At 43.6% G+C, this 25,612-nt stretch overlaps 10 protein-coding genes across 10 annotated transcripts; 4 read left to right on the top strand and 6 right to left on the bottom strand.

The window, feature by feature from the left end:
* Positions 1-1,875: 1,875 nt before the first annotated feature.
* N7469_009069 (uncharacterized protein) lies at positions 1,876-2,757 on the bottom strand (the record flags this gene model as incomplete). The annotated part of the gene is made up of 3 exons (XM_056647987.1): positions 1,876-1,998; positions 2,067-2,457; positions 2,525-2,757. The coding sequence occupies 3 exons, from the start codon at positions 2,755-2,757 to the stop codon at positions 1,876-1,878; spliced, it is 747 nt and encodes a 248-aa protein (XP_056497752.1).
* Positions 2,758-4,288: 1,531 nt separating this feature from the next.
* Positions 4,289-5,620, top strand: N7469_009068 (HVSL domain-containing protein; the record flags this gene model as incomplete). Its single annotated transcript, XM_056647986.1, has 3 exons — positions 4,289-4,616; positions 4,704-4,998; positions 5,107-5,620. The coding sequence occupies 3 exons, from the start codon at positions 4,289-4,291 to the stop codon at positions 5,618-5,620; spliced, it is 1,137 nt and encodes a 378-aa protein (XP_056497751.1).
* A 504-nt stretch (positions 5,621-6,124) lies between these two features.
* On the bottom strand, positions 6,125-6,382 carry N7469_009067 (uncharacterized protein; the record flags this gene model as incomplete). The annotated part of the gene is made up of 1 exon (XM_056647985.1): positions 6,125-6,382. One exon carries the CDS (start codon positions 6,380-6,382, stop codon positions 6,125-6,127), a length of 258 nt encoding a protein of 85 aa, XP_056497750.1.
* A 1,217-nt stretch (positions 6,383-7,599) lies between these two features.
* Positions 7,600-7,879, bottom strand: N7469_009066 (uncharacterized protein; the record flags this gene model as incomplete). Its single annotated transcript, XM_056647984.1, has 2 exons — positions 7,600-7,742; positions 7,825-7,879. The coding sequence occupies 2 exons, from the start codon at positions 7,877-7,879 to the stop codon at positions 7,600-7,602; spliced, it is 198 nt and encodes a 65-aa protein (XP_056497749.1).
* Positions 7,880-8,729: 850 nt separating this feature from the next.
* On the top strand, positions 8,730-9,911 carry N7469_009065 (glycerol-3-phosphate dehydrogenase family protein; the record flags this gene model as incomplete). The annotated part of the gene is made up of 2 exons (XM_056647983.1): positions 8,730-9,768; positions 9,826-9,911. The coding sequence occupies 2 exons, from the start codon at positions 8,730-8,732 to the stop codon at positions 9,909-9,911; spliced, it is 1,125 nt and encodes a 374-aa protein (XP_056497748.1).
* Positions 9,912-10,879: 968 nt separating this feature from the next.
* Positions 10,880-12,455, top strand: N7469_009064 (uncharacterized protein; the record flags this gene model as incomplete). The annotated part of the gene is made up of 2 exons (XM_056647982.1): positions 10,880-11,071; positions 11,181-12,455. 2 exons carry the CDS (start codon positions 10,880-10,882, stop codon positions 12,453-12,455), a joined length of 1,467 nt encoding a protein of 488 aa, XP_056497747.1.
* A 1,529-nt stretch (positions 12,456-13,984) lies between these two features.
* Positions 13,985-15,159, bottom strand: N7469_009063 (D-alanine--D-alanine ligase family protein; the record flags this gene model as incomplete). Its single annotated transcript, XM_056647981.1, has 2 exons — positions 13,985-14,734; positions 14,791-15,159. The coding sequence occupies 2 exons, from the start codon at positions 15,157-15,159 to the stop codon at positions 13,985-13,987; spliced, it is 1,119 nt and encodes a 372-aa protein (XP_056497746.1).
* Positions 15,160-15,632: 473 nt separating this feature from the next.
* On the bottom strand, positions 15,633-17,669 carry N7469_009062 (uncharacterized protein; the record flags this gene model as incomplete). The annotated part of the gene is made up of 6 exons (XM_056647980.1): positions 15,633-16,527; positions 16,549-16,589; positions 16,637-16,863; positions 16,914-17,066; positions 17,123-17,378; positions 17,427-17,669. 6 exons carry the CDS (start codon positions 17,667-17,669, stop codon positions 15,633-15,635), a joined length of 1,815 nt encoding a protein of 604 aa, XP_056497745.1.
* A 1,162-nt stretch (positions 17,670-18,831) lies between these two features.
* N7469_009061 (alcohol dehydrogenase) lies at positions 18,832-19,850 on the bottom strand (the record flags this gene model as incomplete). The annotated part of the gene is made up of 2 exons (XM_056647979.1): positions 18,832-18,959; positions 19,022-19,850. The coding sequence occupies 2 exons, from the start codon at positions 19,848-19,850 to the stop codon at positions 18,832-18,834; spliced, it is 957 nt and encodes a 318-aa protein (XP_056497744.1).
* A 3,417-nt stretch (positions 19,851-23,267) lies between these two features.
* N7469_009060 (uncharacterized protein) lies at positions 23,268-25,401 on the top strand (the record flags this gene model as incomplete). Its single annotated transcript, XM_056647978.1, has 3 exons — positions 23,268-23,292; positions 23,414-24,607; positions 24,659-25,401. 3 exons carry the CDS (start codon positions 23,268-23,270, stop codon positions 25,399-25,401), a joined length of 1,962 nt encoding a protein of 653 aa, XP_056497743.1.
* Between the last annotated feature and the right edge of the window lie 211 nt (positions 25,402-25,612).

The raw sequence follows: 25,612 nt of genomic DNA, 5'->3' as shown, positions 1-25,612 counted from the left end.
TTAGCTGGTATTTCTATGTTAACTTCACCAAGGATTTGGTCGTAGTTTGGTACAGGATTGTTCTAGAAATTGGAGACTCCTAGGAAATAATTTGTCTGATAGTATTGAAGATATAGCAAGATATAGCAAAGGTACAGTCCACAAATAAAAAGCTATTGGCACGAGCCTATGCTCATACTGGCTGTGGACCGCCAGTCAAAGACCAGATCGAAGCGACTTGGCCTGTCTGGAGGACGATGTAAGCCTCATTCACATCCTCTCCCATGAATCAAGCACTTCTCCTTAGTACAGCATTGTACTATAGCTGCCATACTTTGATCATCCCCATCAGGACCATCAACTTCACCCAATTGATCCCAAACCCCTTCAACCCTCTTTCGTTTCGCAGGATTGACCCCCGAAGACTCACCCCTTCCCCTCTCTGTCACAGAAGACGAATCAGAAGCCCTCCTATTAAAAAAAGCCTGACCTAAAGGCTTGAAATAAAGACTTGCAAGATATTGCAGATAAAAAGGAGAACTACTTTCAAGTTCTTCCTTTTCCGCCTGGAAAATATCTTCTAAATCTTTATCAGACCAAACTTGTCCCCTTCTCTTATTGCAACATAGACATCCAGGTGTACAATGTCCACTTATTCCATTCCGAGGTAAATCCTTCGCTCGTTTCTCACAACATCCACAGCTCCGACCACAACATCCCCCACGATCAGTACAATTTCGAACAAGTGGTCTTCGTAAATACCATTCCGATTCATCTCGAAGATCATCGTATAATTTTCGAAGAGTACATTCTGGCATAGAAGCTTCTTTAAGGTAAAGAGTTGCTTCGGTCATTGAATATCTGACAGAGATGTATTCTTCATTGATGATGTAGGAGACTCCAGCTCTGTATGATTTAGGGTAAGACCCCTGACTTGATAGGTGTAATTTTTGAGCAAATTCCGAATTAGCCCACTCTTTGAATTGGGCGAATGTTCGGAACATGTACTCTGCGAGAATAAGTTCACTTAGAAATTTTGAGGGACAGATGTATTCTTGGCCATTGTGATGATAGCTGAATTGTTGGTTGAATTGTCCGCTTTCAGTCGAGTGCCATTTCATGAAGGAATCGGAGTGTTTGTCTGTCATTTTGCGGATGTCCATTTCAGAGTCCGCCATTCTGGAAGCTTTTTTTTTGTTGGGATATTGTGATTTGTACGAGGATGAGAGATGCGAGTGAGTATGAATTCTCGAGAAAATATCTTGCATCTATTAAGTTTGTGCCCCGCAAACATGGAGGCATCATGATGATATGAAAGAAATACTTTGGTTGCCGCTTAATAACAGTACCTAATATACCACTACCAATTCATTTATTCTCATGATTGGTTTTATTGTTAAACCTATTTTGTTGTATATGGATATATCATCTCAACATGACGGGCCGTTACAGTAGATCGTGCGCTAATGGGTACCTTTCCTCAAAGGGAATAGCAGAGTAGACTAGTTTGCAGTGATTGTATACAAGAGGTGTATATTTTAATTACGGATTATTACATTGTTGATTATACACTTGCAAACTGCTGTCATTGGACAAAAAGATGAAACCATGATAATCAATAGTCTAGATACAAACAAAACCCAACCGCCTATAAACCACTGAGCAAGTCGCGACTCGGGCAAAAGTCAAACCAAATAATCAGATAAAAGAAAAAGATAATCCAAAAAGACTAGACTAAACCAAAGTAATCAGAACGTTTTAATCCCAACTCCATCCGACTCCTGGTATCTCATACAATCATTATCCAGGTCCGCGGAAACCAAAAGAAAAAGAAAAAAAAAGGTGTCATGCCATCATTTGACTCATACTCATGGGTCGATTCATCCATGCACAATCTTACGCCGTACTCCGGCGCATTTTGTTTCGCTTCAAACTAAGTTTTCTCTTTAGACTAGCGAAAGGATTGAGAAGAGGGCGGTTGTAGAATGGATCATTCTTGAAGTCTTCGTCAGTGAATTTCTAAACGATGAATCAATTAGTTTCGTTGTCTTGCATCCTCATAGCTTGTTGATTTACTCTTAACATACCTGACCAGGAAGACGCATAAAGTTGCCATAATCATTCATCATATTGGAACCCTCTTCATAGGAATAAGTCTGACCCTCTCGATCTGTTGTTCCGGGTGGGTAATGCGCAGTACCGTCTAAAGGACGGTGCGAATTCAAACAATCGATAATTTTATCACGTGGTGTAGCGCGAAGAGCTTCCTCGTTTGATTCCCGGACTGCTTCGAGTGGACTGCGCTGGCTGACTCTGTTTCGCTCCGGACAAACTGCGTCGTAGGGACCTTCGTGGTGATAAGAGTAGGCTGTCACATTGTCGAGTTGGTCGATTATATCGGGATTGACGAGCTGCGATGTCCGTGGGTAACGAGGCCGACGACAGGATTGTGAACTGCGCGAGTTGAGGGAACCTGTGCTGGATCGCTTGCGCTCGTTGTCACGGGGGGTGATCACGAGGATCGCAGGTTCGTGGCCGCTCCCACCATGAGTCGGAGAGGGAGATTGGGGTTGAGCGGCGGTTGTAAGTGTAGTTTGGTGGGGTTGGAGAGGGAGAGGTGAAGTGGGCGTAGGGGTTGTTACTGCTGAAGTTGGAGTAACTGGAGCGGCGGGATGAGGTTGTCGGGGAGGGAGTATAGGTATAGTCGTAGGAGCTGGTGGTATAGTTGGAGGGGTGGTGGGGGTGGTGACGCGAGGCCACGATATAGTCGACGGCCATGGGGATACAAGTATATAGTTGTGTTGTCAGGTGAGTAGGGGTGAAGGAGTAGGGGTAGAGTATAAGATGGGAGAAAAGGAAGTAGGGATGGAAAAAGTAGAAGTAGAAAAGAGAAGCAGCTTCTGGTATGACGTGGGATATTCTTACATAGTATTCAGGCACACTTCTACAGTTCATCCTCTTAGTTACTACTATATGTATGTACACTGTATGTATTAAAGGGTCGACCACGACTGACTACTCCATGTACACGCGCGTCAGATCCTCATTAGACCCTCGATAGACCCGAGAGACCCGATCGGCCCCATCTGGCTTGTCTGGGATGATTTGTGGTTTGACTATTCGGAATTGTAGGGTCCACTTGTATACTCCAGGGCTCCATCTGTATACTCCACTACGATCGGCAGGTGATATCATGGGGCAAATACTGATGTCAGTCTCTTTTAGATAGTATAGTTCTTTACATATGACAGTATGAACTACGACTGTATAATTTATAATTTATAATTACTTAACTACAGTATAAGCTTGGTTCTAGATATGTATACTTAACTACAGATGTATACTGCATAACTTGTACCGAGTGAAAATTCTACCGTTGCATCCCGCCCTTCCGACTTCCACTCTTTTCTCTTCCACTATATACCCTGGATCCTAGGTACAGTACAGGATTTCCTCGGATTCAACTGGAAATGAACTACTCATCTCATCCCTCACGCAAACTCTGTTCCTTGACTTTCTCCGTGGAACCCGCATTTAAGCTCACCGACCAGGATCGAGAACCACATATACGAACTAACCCTGGTGACGCAAGGCAGGGGTATCCCTCGTTGGAGATCAGTCTAGACTAATCTTCCTCTTCTTGTGTTCGTTAGTACCAAGGTTCTTTTCACGCAAGGTTACTAGCGAGAAAGACTCTATTCACTACCACGGCGTTGCTTTTTCTCTTCTCCATGATCGCCCTTGCATGCACATGCTCATCCGTCGATCCATTGAACTACTGAATCAAGACAGCGGACTATGAGTGATAGGTGATGAGTGATGACTCTTGACAGCTGACTTGACAGCTAAAATAACTGTACACAGACTCAGATTGTCCGCATTCCAGCTCGCGTCCCGTTCTAAATTCCTGAGACTGTTCGGGTGGCCATCAATCTGTCGATCTCAGCTCGGTCAGATCTCCATCTCCATCACATGGCCTGCTGCATTGGCAATATGTCGTGTCAGGTGAGTCAGATCAGATCAGTCAAGTCATCACCTCAGAATATTGATCGAGAATCGCATTGAAATGTGTTGGATGAATGTTGCACATTTGAAATATATACCTCTATAAGCGTGGGGTATCGATGAAGGACTTACGTATTCCCCGGCTTATCAGAATGTATCCCATCCTCAATTTCACAAACATAGTTCATAGACATCAGAATACTAGTACTACCTGTATTGGATGGTATCCAACTTCTTAATCCAAAATTATTAAAAATGAATATCTCGTATAACCTCATCCTACTACATACCCAAGTAGTACACTATGTACTCCGCTCTCTCCGCCTTCTCCAACTTCTCCAAATCATCCCAAATCACACCCACTTCAGCTTCAACTCACCTCGACTCACCTCACCCTCATGTCCCTGGTGCAATACTCCGACTCCGATTCCAACTCAGAACCATCTCCCCCACGCAAAAAGATTGCCCGCCCAGCACAAGCAGATCTCCCCCCCCACTCCCCGCATCTTTCCACTCTCTCTACGCCTCCTCTACACGCGTCAGTACAAAAGACGATCCCTCCCTCCACGCCGGCCGAAAACGCGCCATTCCACACGTCGAGGGCAATTGGCCCTCGCATCTATATTTAGAATGTATGCTCCAAGTTTCACTGTCCACCCTCATTCAGTTGGGCCGTGGGCGTGGGTTGATGATGTCTTGCTAATCATTATTTACTGCAGGGGTCCCGGGCAAGGAGGAGCTTCGCCTCCTTACAGATCTGATTCAGGCAGCCGACCCTGTCGCTTCGAATTCTATCTCACACGATGAACCCAACACCACCAATACCAACGCCAATGCATACAAAACCGCAAATGCAAATGACCCCGCCTCCATACACAGCCTCCTACACACCGACCTAGGCGCCCAATTACCCCTCCACATCAGTCTTTCCAGACCTGTCATTCTACGCACCGAACAGCGCGCTCCATTCAGCGAGACTTTCGCCGAGGCCGTAAATAGTTCGAACATTCCCTCGTACGTTCAAAAAACTCCGCTCCGCCTCTGCCAAGATCTCTAGTATCAAGGCAGTCACATTCTATTTGGATCGCATGGTAACTGCATGACTAACTTGGCATGACACAGCTTCCACGTCTCCCCACAAACCTTAAAATGGGTCTCCAACTATGAGAAAACGCGCTGGTTCTTAGTCCTACGCGTCTCGAGACCGAAATACAATAACTTAAATCGACTGCTGAATCTATGTAATTCTGTCTTACATCGTTTCGGTCAACCGCCTCTCTATGCGAAATTGGATGAAAATCAGAATGGGATTGAAGACCTTGCATTTACATATGCATTGAACTCGGACTCGGACTCGAACTCAAAGTCGGGGGTGCGGCCCGTGCCTGTGCCTGTGCCTGTGCTCGAGTCCGAGTCATCGCCAGCACCAGTAAACGGTGCCGATAATAATGGGGATTTCTCTTCCTGTTTCCATATATCGATTGCCTGGCGTTTGAAAGCGCCTGATTCCGCGGAAGTGGAACGGGTGCAAAGGGTTGGTTTGGATAAGGTTCGGGCTATTGATATCCCCTTTCATTGTGTCAAAGCGAAGATTGGGAACTATGTCGACACCTTTGAACTTCCGGCGAGGGCATAGGTGGTAAGTTGTTCCAAAGCCCGGGAGTAAACGACTCGCTTTCGAAGTCGATACTGCACTCCCTTGCCTTGTCCCATATTTGCTACTACTGTACGGTGCCCCTAGACTCATTGTCTATTTATAGATTTACCCTAGTACGATGGAATAAAATCGACCGATGGTATGGGGTTCGGTGGCTATAGTTATGTGGAGCGGTAGATTGCGTGACTGGTCTTGTCATCTCTCTATATGATGACTGCGAGGCATGCTATCAGGGTCAACGATTCATTTTCCATACTGTATTTTATAACCCGGGGTCTCATACCGCCATTTGGCGGCTCATTGGCTCCTACTGGCCCACGAGATAACCCTATTTTGCACATATTACAATCTCTGACGGCGTAGTCTTCCGTCTTACCTCTAGCGAAGCAAAGCAAGTGGTTAAAACTTTGTACCTGTTCAAAGCACTGTATTACCTTGCCTAAGAATTGACTATTTATCCATGAATGGGTATGATACCGGGGATTATCCCAAGAGCTGAAGCGGACATAATCCAGCCTGAAGCTCAAACGGGATGACACCCTGAATATCACGCAATGTCTTCAAAGCGTTGTCAACAAAATGCACTGCAACTTCTCTCAGAGCCTTGTCATTGGAAGGAGTTTGATGCTGCCCTTCTTCCTCATTCTCCTCATCTTCCTCGTCGTCCAGACAAGTCAAGAATCCTCTGATGAGAAGTGTAATTTTTTCACCCGCCTCTATGGAGATACTGCGATCACACATGGCGACCAGGGTTTGTTTGATCTGGTCCGCATCCTTCGTATAAATCCCCGAAGGATCCTTTCTCAACCCGAGAGATTCGAACGACGCGATGAAACTTTAGATAGACTTGGTGGCTCAGATACGGTTAATAAGCTCCCCGAAGTTAAAATCTCCATCATACATACTACAAGGCTGTAGGCATCATGGGCCATGGAATATTCCTTCTCGGCCTCAAAATTGACGTTCAGGATGCTGGTAGATCTTCTGCTGAATTGTTGTTTCGCCTTTGAAGAAGGAAACACTTCGTTCTACTTGACAAGCATATTGCCAGCCAGTGAGAACAGGGTGAACAGGGGTAAAAATATCCGCTGCAATATATTGCTCTTCCAATATACAATGGCTGGTGAATAGAAATCCGCGGATACAAGACCAGTCTGCTATTGTTGAAAATCGTTTTTTATTTTATCAGTCGATCCAAAATATACTATAAGATAGTGTTCTGTTGTCGAGTGTGTGGGCCATCGCTGAGAGCTCCGCGGAATATGGATTTTGCTCTGTTCCCATATCCAATGTGACGGAGAAGACCTTCATTCTTACTTTCCGATAGTGACCAGTTTATCCCGTACTGAGCTGCTGAACTCGATTTGCATTGACCCGCCTCAAACAGTCGATGTCTGGGAAATGTGCTCATCCTCAGTTTGCAAGCGTGCTTCCAATGGTCCCAGTGTAGACAGATTGATAGTTTCCAGCCATTCCATGTCGATGTTTTCAGCGCGTCCGCTACGTGTGGTCCAAAAGACATGAAGGTCTTTGGATTAACAGATGTTTCCTCCATGTTGTTCATTTTCATTATATAGAAGTGGAGCTCGAGGATTTGATTACAAAGAATCTATCTACAGCTACATCGCTTGCACCGTATTGTAAGACTGGAGCGAATACGATGCTACAGGATACGAGAACCCGGATACGGAAAGATGGTGATTCAGTGGACCTGCACAGTCACATGGAATGCCCAATAAACAAACCTGTTCATTCACCAGGGACTTTGCAACTTCAGGGGCCATCGAGTGAAATTTTTATAGAAAAATTCGTTAGAAGAATTCGGATGATTCTTCAAGCAGCTCCCGCAGAGACCACCGATGTTCATCACATACAGCTTTAGTAAGATTTTCTGGCACATGAGGTCGCCATCTGCTTTGAAGTACTATAAAATATATGATGAAATTAACTTATAATGCTCAGTGAGGGCTTTCGTCCTTTTTATCCCAGGTAACCCCACGAGACACTTCATCAGTTGGTCTGGCTCCCGCCGAGCCGCTTGTCATGATATTCTCAGGATAGTGATTCTTATCATTCCGTTGTTCCTCTTTGTCCGCATGTGCTATAGTAGATGGTTTCGGAGTTTTTTCTACGAGAAGTATTCGTTAGCGCAGGTCGTAGATAAATGGAGAGTTGTTCCTGACCCTTGACTTTATCTAGGAAAGTGTGACGATGATGATTAGACTGTTCTTCGGACATGATGGAGCTGTATGTTGTTTCTGTAGTCCGTAGGAAACACTCAATCTGGACGGAGTATTCATATTTAATCTCTGACAAGTGTCATATTACATGACCACCAGGGACGGTTGTGGTCTTGTTTTCTTTATGTGGCGATATATGACGTGTATTCAACTTGAGCTAACCCCCCGAGTCTGAGACAATTTTATCTATATATTCTTTTCTCCCACTAGAAACGTAATGTTGCAGTTTTAATCGTTGCAATCTAATCACATCGCAGTCTCTTTTGCCTATCATGTCCTTTTTCAGCCCAGCGTGATATATGAAATACCCCACGAAACCGAAGCGACTTTCACGTTCGCCATATGAAAATGGCACAAGCCTGTATAGAGTTTCTGCCAATAGTGTAGAGGCATTGAAACAAGTTCGAAATGTTAAGGATACTTGTTGCTGTTATCTTGAAGCGGTAAACCCCAGAAAGTACTAACTGTGTACAGTAGTAGACTAGTGTATGACTTCATATTTTGATCAAGCAAAGGTAACTACGTGACTTATGTAGATAATACGTAAGCAAAGTACTATTCGTTGACCAAAACCGAATATCTATAAAGGAGCCTGCGTCACTCTTGTATCTCTTGATATTGTATCATATCTAATTATACGCAGCTTAATATGTCGGGCCAAACATCACAATACAGTCAAAAACACAAGGTGGCGGTGATCGGGTCGGGGAATTGGTAGGCATGCAGCCCTGCAGATACATACACTTGTATACTCATACCTTTACATCGAAATAGGGGGGTCAACGGTCGCGAAAATACTTGCGGAGAATGTTGCAGAGAATTCCAAACTCTTTGACTTCATCGTACCGATGTGGGTTTTCGAGGAAGATGTGGACGTCCCAGATGACCCTGCACTACGAGAGACACTAGGTGATCAACCAGTGAAACTATCGCATGCCATCAATAAAGCTCATCAGAACATTAAATATCTTCCTGGCACACGGCTACCTGATAATTTAATCGCGGATTCGAACCTCCAGGACGTGGTCAAGGGGGCCACCATTCTTGTGTTCAACCTTCCTCACCAATTCCTATCAAAGACTTTAGACCAGATCAAAGGCTGTCACAGACCCTACGCCCGCGGCATTTCCTGTATCAAAGGTGTTGATGTGGCTGACGGAACAGTTACCCTATACTCGGAGATGGTTGTGGAAAAACTTCAAATTTATTGCGGAGCGTTGTCTGGCGCGAATATTGCTCCAGAGGTTGCTGCAGAGCACTTTTGCGAGACCACAATCGGATACGACACTCCTCCCATGGACTACAAAGAGCGCGATGGCTCTGCGCGCGAAAACTTAATCAAAATCGATGAACAGCGTCAGAGCGATAGCAAGCCAACACATGTCACACTTTCACCTTTGCCCAAGGAATATCCTCCTGTGGAGCCGTCTTTACTTCAAAATCTCTTCGAACGACCATACTTCCAAGTCAATGTCGTAAAGGATGTCGCCGGGGTAGCGCTGGGAGGTGCTCTGAAGAACATAGTAGCCTTGGCCGCGGGCTTCGTAGCTGGCAAAGACTGGGGGGAGAATACCAAAGCAGCTATGTTACGCATTGGTATTCTCGAGATGATAGAGTTTGGACGAACCTGGTTCCCAAAATCTGTGGATGAGAGAACATTTACCGAGGAAAGCGCCGGGTTGGCCGATTTGATCTCATCTTGCAACGCGGGTCGGAACTATCGGTTTGCGCTAAAATCGATCAAGGAGAATGTCCCTCTTGAGGAGCTCGAGAAAACAGAAATGGGGGGACAAAAGTTACAAGGCGCTTCAACTGCTAGGGCAGTTCATGAGTTTCTGGCCAAGGAGAATAAGCTCGATAAATATCCTCTGTTCAATGCTGTTTTTGGTGGGTGTATCAACTTGACATCTACAGATGGATGAATGCTAATTTGTAATCGAACAGAGATTCTTGAAAATAATACTTCCGTCGAGAAGCTCCCCGGCTTGATGAATAAATCTCGCAGGTCTAAGAGTGCTAGTAATCTATGAATTCGAGGCGGTAGTAGCAAAAGGATCATATAAGAAACAAATTGAAGATTTTTCGCAATCCATGACCGTAACCGAAAGGTATATTGTCATTTAAAGGAGGTAAAGCGATGTAGTATCAATGCTACCTTTCCAGTTCGAATTGAGCTCAGCTCTCATCCCGAACACTATTCCGCCTCACCCCAGCTGACGGAACCAATCCTATTTTCTTGATTGCCATGTACGGAACGAACCAGCTCGCGGCGAGAAAAGATTCCATGCTTCTTGAATTTAAAGCGTTGTAGCCGAGGCAGTGAAATCTTGAAGATACAGCAGTTCTGGCAGTGTCGGACTGATCGGTCTTCACCTCAAGAGATTCGAGACCTGAAGGGGCACGACCCAGCGTAGATACGTTGCGCTAGATCTTAAGGCTAAACTAGATAGTAAAACATCTTCCAAGCCTAGATTTTTTTTAAAGGAAAAAAAAAAACAGCAAAAGAAACTCCTCGATCGACATTAGGGAAACTACTGGATTTGTTTCGATTCTCGGGGTACTAGTATAGGTTGGAGAATGGCAATTTTTGAACTACCTGTGTCTAGAAACGGCGCCGGGGGAATACGTGGGAGAAACATTCACTTTTTTTTCTTTTTTCATTGTTTGACTCAATTTCAGTTATTTTGCAGTTGTCTTTCCATTAGACAATTGATTTGATTTCTTTCTTGGGAGACGTTGGATCCTGCATCTGCAGCCGACGTCATGCTCCACGCAACGCAAGCATATGTTTGTTGGAAGAAAACATCACAACCTGTCTGGATGATCTCCAATAACGTCATCCACTCCTTTATATGTCACGATATTCACCCTTTTTTGCACTGAGCTAGTTAGCTACTAAAAGTTTTCGCCGGGCTCTCTTTTTACTTCATATTTCACCCCTCATTTACCTCGAGTCTTTCGAATTGATGGCCCTTAGCGCATTTCTGCTCTGCTTATCATGAATCTCATATTGTCTCTTTTCTCAATATGGTATTTCACCATTCAGAAGTTCTTCGCGTGGATATTTGGACCGTCGAGCTCCCCACTGAAATCCTTCAACAAGAACCTACCAAAAAAGAAAATCGCCATTATAGGTGCCGGCCTGACGGGTGTATCCTCAGCGGCGCATTGTATGGGCCATGGATTTGAGGTGCACTTATTCGAGGCACGCGGCAAAGAGAAAGGTCTGGGGGGGGATCTGGAGTGTGAGTGCGAGAAAGCCACCAATCTGTCTGACTACAGTCACTGACAATCTACAGCGCGTCAACTCGACATCCGCATTGCAGATCCACAGTATCATGTATCGCTTTCACCCGACCGTACAATACAAACACGCTTATCCCACTCAACACGAAATTCGCGATCAAATTGTCGATCTGTGGAAACGCTACAACCTGGAGGAGCGCACAGAATTTGGAACACCAGTTACCTCTGTTAAAAAGGCAAAATCATCCGGCAAGTGGGTTATCAATGATCATCCCGAGAAATATGGAAGCTTTGACGGCGTGATTGCAGCCGTTGGTGTATGTGGAGATCCCCAAATGCCCACTTTACCGGACCAAAATCAATTCAAGGGGACCATCTGCCACTCATCGAATCTTGATGGCAAGGACATCAAAGGAAAGAAGGCTCTTATCATCGGAGGTGGCGCAAGCGCTATTGAAGCGCTGGAATTTGCAGTTTCTTCCGGAGCCTCCGAAATTGACGTCCTTTCGAGGTCAGACAAATGGATCATCCCACGCAATATTTTGGTACAATCCTTACTGGCTATGAACATTTGGGGAGAAGAGGTCTCTGTTTCATGGTTACCAGAATGGTTACTACGCAAATTTTTCTATAGAGATCTAGAAGATATTGCTCCCGAAAGTGGTCTATTCACGACAACTCCAATGGCTAATTCAGATCTATTTAATCTTATACGAGAGGGAAAGGCCCGCTGGTTGCGTGGTGATATTCAGAGCGTCAAAGAAAATGGCATACTTTTCAATCACAGATCTGGAAATACCCCTAAGGGAGGACCTGGTCGCGAGAAGCTTGTTGAAGGTGATATAATTATCCTGGCGACCGGTTTCAAACGACCAACACTCTCATTTCTTCCCGAGGACTCGTTTGAAGATAACTACTCTCCTCCAGATTGGTATCTTCAAGTATTTCCACCAAAACACCTAAACATCTGCGCCAACAACAGCACCTATGTTAACGCTATCGGAACAGTCGGCAATATTCATATTGGCATTTATACACGATTTCTGCTCATGTTTCTTACGGACCCGCTCACCCAGCCAACAGAAGGACGTATGAAGACCTGGATTGATTTTACTCGTTGGATGAAGCAGGGAGCGCCGCCTAGAGCGTTCGATTTCTTTACATACACGGAGTTGATATATTGGTTTGTGTTTATCATCTTGGTCAACCCCTTCCGTTGGAAATGGGCACTTTTTATTCTTTTCGGCATCGGACAGATGCTTCCTCTGGAGGTTGTCAAGGAGGAAGCAGCCTTCCGAGAAAAATTGCAGCATCAGCATGATCATTAAAGTAAAGCTTGTCAGGAAAGCTGGAATAGTGAACAGAATCAAACAGTTCTCTCTCGGAACTGCCACATCGATCTAGCTACTACGGATTTTCAAAATGGTTCTAGAGGCTATACAAGGAGATTGCAGCACGTTATAACATTCCCTGCTCAACATTACAAGACCCTGTGAGCGGCTAGCAATTTCATTCGTAGAGACTCGCCCATAATCATAAATTGACGTAGACTGATGAGAATGCTCTTGTTGGATGGATACATTACCAATATCTTAAGACGGCATCAAGGCTATAAATTGTGAGATAGATGGCTTATATCCTACTTCAGGAGCGTGAATAATCCGTCGGACCCTCTTATTCTCTACTAGACCCGTGAATCCTGGATGGGTACCCAATGGGTCCCCATGGGTAGCCCATCGATGGGTTATGGCGCGGACTTGATGTCCATGGGTATCCCATTCTCTATTTTTTCTGGATTAGATTAGTATAGAATAAAAGTCTAACAAATTAGTAATTTTTTAGCAATCTATGTAACTTTTTTAAATATTTATATCTGTGTTGTATATTGATACGATGGTATCACACCACCATTTTAACGTATATTTCTACTAAAACTTTTTCTTTTATGAATCAAGCAAAATCTTCTAATTTCCACTTGAAATTTTGAAAATATTCAGATTTACAAAGTCTTGACAAAAATTCATAATTTACATGAAAATTTATGAAATCATGGGCCCCCATGGGTTGTTAGTAAAACCCATGGACGATTGGCATTGGGCTGATGGCGCTATTTTACTACCCATGGGTACCAGTTTGCACCTGTCTAAATCGATGTAAACTGCGATGGAAATGCGAATATGCCAAATACTAGGGCTTGGGAGTTCCTTGAGAATCTGGCAATCTGTAATACGTGCCAGTCTGAGAAGAAACAAGTGTATTACATACTCGATACTAAGCTTCGAAATTTGATGAATAGAACTAATTGAACAAAGATAATGTCTGGCTGCACGTGATGCAGCTTAGCCGAAAAGGGAATGCAATCAGGACAAAAGTACTACAGTAGGACAGAAACTTGAATTATACGAACAGGCCTCTTTCCTTCATTTATTCATAGATCACGATTCCTGTATACATGCTCAGCGAGATACTACGATATGGCGATGACAAGAAGTCATTTAGCCAATACCTTTAGTTAGTTACAGTACCAGGCACAGACCCTGCTTTCTCCATTCTATATGCAGTCGGATTTATATTAGAAGCGGCATTTCTCTGCAAAGTTCCCCATTGCAAATTCAGGGGTTGTCACGGTTTAGACTATAACACTGCCCATGGCCAATGAAGGGTCTAGTACGAACGAAGACTTTTCTTGATCCAATTGAAGAAGTAGCAACGCGACAAACACCATGACTGCGTCAGCCAAAAATGAGTGATATAAGTGAACATCTTGGTCTGTCATCGGTAACATTGCAGTATTTGTTTGCTATTTAATTCAAACATGGTGGCGCATCTTGATGACGTGTTCTTTGCACAGATATTTCTATAATTTCTGAGATGAGTTTTTCGAAAGACATTCCCCTGCTTTTCGCCGAAGCTGGTAGCGGCGAATGCTCTGGGAGCAGCCCAGCAATAGGATTGACCTATAAAATACAAATATAAGTTTCCTGCGTTTGATATGATAGAGGTAAGACCTTATACCCACTTCTAACACATTCGGGCTTGACCCTGGTTTGTCCGAATCAAACCGAATGTCGACACGCCCACAATCACGGCAGTTGAGTACTTTCCAAGCATCCAACGCTACCTGGCACGTAGCTTTGATTTGAGGCTCATCCATATCATGCGAATCGTTATAAATTAACATTTTGTTACTTCGATTGGATTTGTTAAGTCGGCATGCAAAGTTTGGCATCGGATCGGAGTGATAATCATTATTGGTGCCGTCAATTGAGTTCTCTTGCCATATATGTTCTCTTATGCCTATCACTCTACTCTGCGCGCCGGTACCCATTATGCTGACTGTGAATTCCCGACCCGATAGAAACGATTCGACGAGAATATCTTGATCTGGAAATTGGTGCCTTAACTTTTGAATTGCCGGTTTCAATTCTGCCAATCCGTTCACTTTATTGTCTTTTTCAATCCCTTTCGAAGATCCTTCTGTGGCAAGCTTAACGAATAAGGGGTAAGGTGGCAAGGCCTTCTCAAATTTAGAGGTGTCTGCCACTCCCTCCGACGGGTGAATCACTGCAAAAGATGCATTGGGGATATGATGTCGATCTAAGGTTATCTGGTGCCTTTGAAATTACTATAACGAATTGAAAACATAGATATTTTCGATGGTACCTTAGTGAACGACTTGTTCTGGCATAACGCCATTGTCGCAGCATCGCTGAATGTGAAGGGAATTCGATATGCTTCCAGCAGTGCAGGAACCTGCGACTCCCTTGCTGGTCCAAAAAATCCTTGGGCCATATTGAATACCAGATCCCAATCCTTATATCCTCCTACTGCTAGTAGCTGAACTAGAGATTGGATCCCAGGTACCAGCGTGACAGAATAGCCAAGATGCTGGAGTGCAGTCAAGACAGCCTCTATTTCACCGTCATGTGTAAGGGCTGCGCACTGCTCTTCTGAAAATCCGGAGTCGAGGTATGCCGATCTTTGCTCGGAGATCAAAGCTATGTTGAGAGATGATTTCTGCGCTTCGCCCATGGTTTGACTGAGACTTGTTGACAATATAAACTGAATGGCAGGTTAGATAGTATCTTGATGGATAAAAATGAGTATCAGGACCCAGGGCGATCGTAGAAATAGGAATTTCTGACACGAAATTCAATTATTTCATGTCATCTAAGAAAATTCATTAATAACCTGTCTTAAGATTGTTGGAATATCTGTATAAACGTCATTTTAAATGAAATACCCGCTTCCGTCATTTGCAGTATCTACGCCACAGAAATGGTAAATGATGTCACGAAATTAATGCCAAATAAAATTACCAGTACCTAACGCAGTTCAACCCGCTAATTGTATTATTTATTAAAGTCTAAACTGTTCACTGACTTCAGCTTCTCCTCGGACTAGTACTATGTGACATTAGGTACGCTATTAGATGAAGATTCTTGTTAGTATTGCTTTTTAGACAATATTTGTCTTGCATACATCATCATTCTATTGTTTTCACCCTAGTGGCCCAATATATTCGAGAAAAAAGTATCCAAACCAGCTGTGTCCGCTAAGCTGCCTAACCATGCGACATGCTGATCCGGTCGACATAGGATCAGACACCCCGGGCCTCTCTCATCAATCCCATATCCTGTATAAACTTGATTCTGATTGTCGGTGAATGTTCTCCAGTAGTCCCAACCCAGAGTATCATCAAAAGGACGGAAAAGCTCTGGAAGATCTGGCAATTCGGCTGCCGTTCTGGAACTTGGTTGTATCAGAAGCAATTCCATTATCGGGGGATCACACGAAGAACGCTTTTGTTGAAAATCAGCTAAATGCGGTTGGTTGCTGAAGCTTTCCGAAAACTGATACAAAGCTTTCATTCTCCCTGTTTGGTGTAAACCGCCCGGAAACACAAGCAACCGCCATACTCCATCACTCTTAAGGATCTGCATCATGTGTACAAGGACCCCATCACACTGATAGTATAAAGGGAAAGACGGTAAACGCATACCGAGCTTGAGATTTTTCGCAATCTTTAGAGCACCAGCTATCCCATTGTCCGCAATTAAAATGCTACTGGAATATGTTATGTCGGTACCAGCCATAAAGCCGGCATATTGATCGCGGATTTTATAGATCTCGTCTGGCTTATCCTCCTTTTTCTCGTATGCTTCGACAAGACAGGTATCTAACGTCATAAGTTGCTTGGCAACTGGGCGTCGCTCGGAATTATATGTTTCCAGAATACTCGGGTCAAGACGGCCGATAATGACTTCTCCCAGTTTCCATAGAAGATTGTATGTATCTTGGATAGATACATTCATTCCTTGTCCTCCCATTGGCGAGTGAGTATGTGCAGCATCACCCGCAAGAAAAACGCTTAGAGAAAGTAAGCAGACAGTCTGCATTCTTTGGTGATCTTCCACTTACCGCTCTTGAGGCCTATATTGTCCAGCTAAGCGTCGACCTATCTAATTTCTGCTTAGCATAGTTTCTGTCAATAATCGCACATACTTACTTTATACATGGACCACCAGTCACAGTATCTATATGTCAGATTATAAGGTTTCATCATGTTCTTAGCTATTTCCAATATTGCTTCCGGGGAGTGTTCAGGATATTGTGCCGATGTTTCTTCTAACTCTCGAAGGTGAATGTAGAATCGGACCAGTCTATTCTCTCTCGGTACCGTCATAATACTTCCGTGAGGCTGACATTTAATTGAGCAGGAACGACGAACATCGGCTAAACATAAGGTCAGTTGCAGGGTACCTGCTGTAGGGAGGAAAACCAACGGAAGTCAGTTATTGGAACTATATCTAGAACACCCCAAGTGGAATCTTCTGATACTGTATCGGCCACGACTCCCAGTTCGTTTCTGGCCCAGCTTTGTGCGCCATCGCATGCGACAAGATAGCGTGCATTTATGATTTCTTTCTCTCCAAGACCTATATTGTTAAACAAGTTGCTGAGAATGATTATTTAAGCCCGGAAATCAACATACCAAGCCCTTCGAGAGACCTTACACCCACAATCACCGGGAACCTCTGGTAGTCTTCACCAGCATCAGACAAAAATCTCAATGATTCAGCTATTGTATTCCACTCGACGTGAATTTTTCCCTTGTTTTCCAAGTAGTCAATGAATACTTGCTCCACGGCCCCTTGATTTATCAAAATTTGACTAAATCCTGGGCCTTCCTTGGTGCAGGTTTCATATTTCTTGACTCGGTTAATGTTCCCCGTTCTAGTATTGGTTGTCTAACAAGTCAGTGGCGGATTCACAATCACAGCAGTATTTATATTTACCCAATGGCACGAGTCAGGGTTGCGGACACCTTGCTTCACGATAGAGTCTGCAATTCCAAAGCCTTCTAGTATCTCCAAAGTCCGGGCTTGTAAACCATCAGCGTGTCCTTTTTTAGTCCGACCGTCTTTCTGGTCAAGGATACGAGTTGACATGTTGTATTGAGCTGCCCAACATGCCGCTGTGAGCCCTGCAGGCCCTGCCCCAACAATTAACAAATCAACGTAAGAGTTCGATGAACACATTATGATAGATGTAGCAAATGCCTTTTAACATTTTGATTGAGGAACAAGCCCCAGCTTTGTACCAACGGACTCTTCGCATAAGCTTTACGAGATTATGTCATCATGAACAAATTCGTGAACCTGAGCCTGAACTTCATTTGCATTCAACCTGACTAGGAAAAAGCTTCCGTATGCGTAGAACATTTGCTGTGTAAAATGACTACAATCCTGATTCGATTCGTCATTTCATCACGTATCCCTTCAACTCTGCCGATGCCCCTTTACGCTGACTCATTCCTTCGATTGTCCTCGAGCATCCACTCCCAGGACGTCCAAGAACATAGAAAAAGCATATAAAGGATGGCGTGCATGATGTGTCGTACTATTCTTACACAAGTTGGTTTGCAGAACCGATTTTATTTGGAGTATTATACTTGCATGATAGGAGATGAGATACATGACACAATACAAAACCAATAGTACCATGCTGTAAAGTTGATGGCCATTGAAAATATACGGGAAATCTGAGCCTGTTTCTAGGGTTAGGGTTTTAATCAAACTGCCATCTCAATTTTGGCAGTACCATGTGAATATTAATGCTCATTCTCAATCAACTCATCTAGATATTAGAAGTTGACCCTCATCCTATTTGAGCAATATTATTTCCGGCAGTATGCAAAGACTTTGGATAGACATGGATGATCATCGTCCCGTAACGCGCGAATGACTCCAAATCTAGCCCCTTTCCAATTCTGAGCTTATCGATGACATGATACGCAGTGACGAACCATCATAACTGAGACGGCACGGCCGTTGGCTGTAACAAGAGCACCATTTCGAGAATCTCTTCTAATATAAAGGTGTTTGGCAGCGTCAAAGCACCGATAATAAAAGGCGGATGATCCCGTCTATCACTTCAACCATGCTCAAGGCTTCGTGCGATCACTTGATTGAAAAGCCTGCCTGCCTTATGTCTGGAAGAGATGGTGGTTTTTCTGCGAGACAAATTCGTTCTACGAATAGATCTCCGAATACGAGTAACAATAATCAGAATCCCGAGAAATATTCTGTTTATGATCGAAAAAAAATAATAATTATCAGTATATTCAACTCGTGATTCAGCGCTCACAGAAACAAAGTATTTTCGCTGAATACAGTTATTATAAATTCACAATTCAAATTCCTATGCCTGGGCATCGATGAGGATTTTGCAGTGACCATCACGATGATCAATCAACTCCCGGAAGCCTTTCTCCACTGCATCTTCTAGCTTTATTCTTGCAGTGATCATCTTATCAGTGTTGAGTTGCCCTAGGTGGCCGTTAGCAAAGTCATACACCAAGCTTGGAGTACGAAGTTATGCATCAGCTCACCGTCGCTCAGAGCTTCAATCACACTGAGGAATGACTGCTCGTCGTAAAGCGCAGCTCCCATGTAATTGATCTCGCTGTATGTGATATCATTAACAGCAAGTGACGGTTTCTTCTCCCAAACAGCAATATTCACAATCGTCCCATGAACACGACAAGCTCCAATTATCCCATTCAGAGCAATCTCCACCCCAGCGGAATCGAATATAACGTCTGCACCTCGTTTATGCGTCAGTTTCAATATTTCTGCAGGTATATCGCAGTTTTTTGGATCTAAAATGTGCGTTGCACCGAGCTCCTTGGCAAGCTGTTTTCGATTCTCCATCAGCTCCACGAGAATTATATTCTGCGCTCCTCGCAATTTGAGAACTTGGATCACACCGATCCCGATGGGTCCTCCGCCTAATACAATTGCCGTGTCATTGGGCTTGAACGGAGATAACTTGACTGCATGCCAAGCCACTGCCAGTGGTTCCACGAGTGCACCGGCTTCCATGGACACATCATCAGGCAATGCATAGAAGTGCTCTGAGGGTGCTACAATGAAACGAGACATTCCACCACCGTATCCTTGTAGATCCCAATTATCAGCAATATCCCTTTGGAGGGATTTTCCGTGGGGAAGATATGACTTACCGCTAAGGCCGATAAATCTGATATTCTCGCAGCAATGTCTATTACCACCTTTGCAGGCAGGACATTTCCCGTCATATATCGTTGGCCGAACGACTGCTCGTTGTCCCTTGAAAAGACCCTTAACATTTTCTCCTACTTCGTCTATAATACCGCTGAATTCGTGTCCTAGTGTGGCGGGTGATTCTTTTCCGTTCATGGCATAGGCTTTCTTCGACACTAAAATCGGCCCGGACATGTATTCATGCAAGTCTTTGTCATTTTTTCACACGTAAGCTGTCATTCTGAAGAAAAGATCTAGTCAAACATACCACTTCCACAGATTCCAACGAAAGCCGGTTTCATCTATAAAATATTCGAACAGTAGAGTTAAGACCTTAGAATTTCTTTTTGCTTTTCATTTCATAATTAAGTACCTTGACTTCATCCTTCCCACAGAGTGGTTCTTCCACTTCATCCACGCGGATGTCCCCGCAATTGTGAAAGCGAACAGCAGTCATTTTATCGTTGCTGATGAGAATTGAAATAAATTGATGGTTCTTTATTACTCTGCCTCATGTATAAATGAAAGTCATCATAAAATGACAGATTGATCCGAGCTTTAAGTTAAAAGTGTAGAGAGAATTTCTGATGCAGTGATATGTTATCTATTTGAATCTCTAGAAAGAAAGTCACTGGAGTAGAATTATCTTGGCTTAAGTCATATTTTGTATTAACTAACCACAGCTAACAGAAATGGCCAATAGCACTAACGATATAAACAGGAACACAAATTCATCTTTACGGTTCAAGGTATCTTGTTGAAAACAACTGATGACTTCACTCGGAATATACGCGTGACTCTCGACGACGTCATTTTCTACACTTGGATCTCGGAACAGAGCTCAAAGCACAATTTGGCCACTTGAAAGATATGCTCCGTAAAATCATATATTAATATAGCCGGCATAATTGTTGACAAATTTTCAACAAGTTACTGTGTCTAAGCACGCTAAGAAACAAGTATCGCTCCACTAAATTGTAAATATCTCCACAATACCTTGAAACATTAGACGCGAAGAATATCCAACCAGTAACCATCGACTTCTTGGTACAGATGAATAACGAAAAGTAATATTTTGCATATGCTGAGCTGAAATAATGGGGAAAGAAGATTGCCAACTTTCGATACTAAGGTTTCACCGGAGACATTTTGTATGTCAAACAAAATATGCAGGAGGTTCTTTCAAAAATCCGGAAGATCAATAAAACTATTGAATAGCTTCTCAGGATTTTTCAAAGATATAAATCTATCGAACAGATTCCAATGAGATATAAGGTTTATGTTACGCCAATGATTTGGATAGCAAAGTCCAATAATCGGAAAGAGTTTGATATGTATATCTTGAAATTCAACGCGTGGTGATGGGGTTTGGCATGATAAAATGATCTACAATATTGCTGTATTACCTTACATGTATATAGAAAATTCTAGAGGCAACGAGAGACTTGCGGGGTTTGTGGAATCCTTTTCCGCTGTGATATCAGCCGACTATTCTCGGAAATGGCAGAACATCATATTTTCAACATTCCATGTAGTTTAAACCATATTTATTCAAACAGAGCAGCTAGCTGACCGGTACATTATGAGGAGGCGACTTCTTTTAACTACTGTGAGAAGAACGTCAACAATATGAACAATATGATCTCGTCGAGTCTACATAGGCGGTAGTCTTTCAACGAACCGTGTTTTCCCTGTAGACGCTCTGCCCACCAATTTCACAGGGGTCAATTTGAATATTCGAATTTTGATTTCAGATAATGCATATGATGTTTCATCTACAAAACATGTTTTAGAAATTTGACCAATCATGTCTAGGTTTTGAAACTTGTCTGAAATACGTAAACCAACGCCAACTATCCCATTTGGGGAGACACTTGGCTCAGGTCGGTTACGTCACTTTTCTATCATCGCGGACAAACAAAGCTAATCTATTACCATTAATCTACCAAGGCAATTGGTAATAAGTTAGTTGGAGCATGGCTAGGACAATGCTTGTCGATTTTACTTGATTTTTCTGTAGTTCATATCTGAAAGGGGGATCCTAAGACCGCTACCAGCATGGTTGAGATCCACATGATGGCGTGCAATTCCAATGATCGATGAAACGCAATTTGAAGGGAAGATAAACAACCTTTTGCTGCAACGTTATTCAACAATGAACTATTACAGGCCGTTCAGTTAACTATTATCCCGTATTCCTCAAAAATATAGAGCAGCCTTGAAGCCTTGAAAGGTCGTTAGCATTTATGGTTTCAAGAAATCTTCAGAGTGTATTCTCACAGCGTATTCTAGATAATTCTTCTATTGATTATGTCTTAAAATAATACTGCAATAATTTCGGCGCCAAGTCTACCATAAGTTGAAGTTGATCAGAAAAATATCAAACAATCGTATTAGATGCACTATTCACGTCCAAGTAAAATGAGATTCTCAAATCTATCCTGTCTGGTTTTACAATTTGTTCCAATATGTTTTGATTGGGCTTATCTCCAGCTGGTATGTGGTTCCAAACTTTTACTGCATAGTTTCTATAGAAAATTTATTGAAGATAAAGTGAATTAGAAACTTGTCTGTCGGTGATTGATACAAAACCATCACACTAAATAGTTTTTTGACACATTGATTATCCGGCACCTTGTTCCGCGAGTATCAAAATTCCCCATGCTATGATAAATGATGGTTCAATCAAGTTATCTGGAATACTTATTTGAGATATTGTAATGGTTATTGAAACAATTCATGGAGTATCTCTATATACAAAGACATACATAAGCGACAGGTACGAAGGGGATTTTTGTTTATAGTAATGCGGAACCATCTGTGATTTGACGAAGAATCTTATCGCGGGTAGCAGGGGCTAGATGTATTGAAAAGCCTCATTTGCAAAAGAGAAATCTTTTGCTCGACAATTATACATTATAGATGGAAGTAAACTCCTTATACGAGATGTTACATCCTTGTAAAAATCCATGTCCAAGTTTATAGCATTGTCAACTTGTTCTTAATGTCTATGAAGACAGGAGAAACGACGCATATTTTCAATCCAGAAACTATGTCCTCTCTATTCCTCCGGGCGACTGGGTGCCTGGCCACCTTTTCCGCCAGCTTCTCTAGCTCACCGTCAATCCGTCAAATGCGGTATGGGATTGGTTGGCTCTCGGTGGCCCATCTGTAAGTTGCGGTCCTTGTCGCAGGGTCCGTAACAATATAGTTATACTGAATATGCTTTGAATATGTTTTGAATATGTTATGTATATAATATAGATATGTGTCTGATATAGTAACTTACTGAATATGATTGTTATACCATATTCAGCAGGGAGATGCGCAGAGTGGTTCGATGCAGTTGAAATGTGGAGAAACAGTCTGGGGCAACAGCCCCCCCGCGATGGCCACGCCTCGGCAACTTTATCATTTCGAGGAATTCAAACGAGTCTCCACTACAGACCCCACTTCCAACTCTCTTCCTTGCTGAAATGTCAGTTCTCCCAGTGTCTTGCATGCTTCGAAGTTTCCGGTAAATGGCCGTCATGCCAACATCTCGTGTTGGAGGGCAAAAACGGACTGGTCGAAATGGCCAACGGTCACGCAAAGGCTGGTGAGTCCCTGCTCGATATAACGCAGAAGGCACGACATGGGGCATGGCATTGACAACCTTAAGTCCGGAATGCCGTGCCCGTAGAATCAAATGTGATGAGACCCAGCCGGAATGTGCTCAGTGCGTCAGAGGTGGGCGTGTTTGTCGGATTATCGACGGTCTCTTTCGGTCCCATCAAGTTTTCATCCCGAGGGAGACGGCATCCCGGGCCGAAAGGCCTCCAAAGCGACAGTCTTCAGGGCCCCAGATTCCAGTTCCTCAGACTCATCCGGAGGACACTCTCGAATCATCAGTGTCGGGTATGGCTCTATTCTTGTCCGTGACAAGCTGATGTTGACTATTTTTTTTTGGCGAATTCTAGCCATTACTCCTGGTGATGTCAACCCCGCTGTCGATGGCCCTCGACCATCTAAATCTCCCAGAAATACGGCATTATTGACGTCGCCGGCGATCCCACCAGTAAATTCAAGAGGATCAATTTCCATAGACCGCCTGCTGACGCAGTCCTCACGGTCAGAAAGACCCCATGAGGCAATCGGGACGCCGTCAGTACAGTCCTTGCCATCCACCAAACAAGATCATTCTACAGGTCTGATCATCTCACAAAATTCCTCAACAGTGACTAGTCGGGCTTCCTTACGCGTATCTGCAATTCCATTCAGCATACCAGAGGAAAACAATCAAGATCGTGCTGAGATAGGGTTCTTTCTGCGGCACTTTGCAGATGGTGGTGGACAATGGATGGACATTTGCACTGGCCAAAGATCCTACTTCAGCCAATATATTGTCCAACTCGCGAGTCAGAGCCCACTTCTCCGTTATTCAGCATGTGCTCTAGCCGCAAAGCAGATTGGCCAGATGCAATCTCATTCACAAATGACACATACCACACCTCGATCGAAAATGACAGCCTCCTGTATTCTTCGACCAAATATGGACTTCATATGGTATGGCGCGAAATACTACGAAAAGGCCATCCTATTGATGGCCCACCATATCTCCCACTATTCTCCCACCAATAAAAGTCAAAGTCATCTTTCTCCCGACGAGATCTACCGGTCTCCTGATAGCGAACACAGTCATCTCGACGATCACGAAAACATGTCGTCGGCGTTCCGAGTCCTCTCTGCCTGCATATTATGCTCATACGAGGACTTAAATGCAACAATGCGAGCTTGGACAGGCCACTTGGACGGAATCAATAAACTACTTAGTCCGCATCTCTCTTCTGTTAATTTCTGCTGCATTCCTCAGCCAATGAGGGCTTTGGAGGTGTCGTTCTGGTACTTTACACTGAACGATATGCTTAACAGCTGTGAGTGAAACTCTTGCATTGAATGCGTTCTTTCTAACGTGAAATCGTTAGTCACAATACGCCAGCCATGTCGCGTAGACGTTGACGACATCGCGCTGTGGCAAAAAATGGGCCTCCAACTCGACAGTTCCGGGCGTTTAGCACCGGATCTCATTGAGGAGGCCCATCAGGAGCTTATATTCTTTAAAGCTCTCATCCGTCTCCTCTGCAAACTAGTAACGCATGATTGCGGAAACACTCCCCAATGGGCACATATCAGCATGGAATTTGACCAATGGTACGAAATCCTACCACCGGAATACCTCGCACCCATCTCTCAAACTCTTCCGCCCAACCAAAACGACAGCGAATACCTTCTTCCGGAAACCTGGTTTGGGTCCGAAACTTGTGCTATTGCTATGGCCCTCTATCATATGGCTAGAATTCTTTTACTAGTAAATCAACCACAGGAAAGATTTCTTGCCGCACAATCACAGAAGCGCGATTTGTTAGGGACATACAACACCCTTCAACGGAACATCAGTCGCCACGCAATGGAAATTCTTCCCATTGCATACGGTATGTCCAGTACCATTGTACAAAAATATATGCTACAGCCACTCTACGTCGCTGGCCGATGCTTGTCGAGCTGGAATGAAAGGCAAATTGTTATTGAACGACTCAGACACATTGAAGGCACCCTGGGATTGGCTACTGAATATCGTGTCAAATGCCTTGCAGAAGAATGGAGGGTTCCGTATGAATCACTGGCGCCGCGGCATCAGACGGGTGCCCTTATTGGTAACATATTATAACGATGCAACATGCACTAAATATGCTGCCCAACACTTCACATTCAATATTTGTATCAATTATTGATAGCACCAAACATATTAGGTAGAACCATGAAAGAAGCTTGAGTCAAGACTCTTTAATTTTCTGTCTTTGGGGCATTAATCCAAGCGGGCTGGCTGCTGCAAAACACATGGTCTGTCGATCAATTACAACATTAGATCGAAACAACCA

Source organism: Penicillium citrinum, assembly GCF_028827155.1.
Source record: "Penicillium citrinum strain IBT 23319 chromosome Unknown utg000008l:1.0-2707905.0:1.0-2709502.0, whole genome shotgun sequence".
NCBI lineage: Eukaryota > Fungi > Ascomycota > Eurotiomycetes > Eurotiales > Aspergillaceae > Penicillium > Penicillium citrinum.
This window is presented reverse-complemented; position numbering and strand designations above follow the sequence as displayed.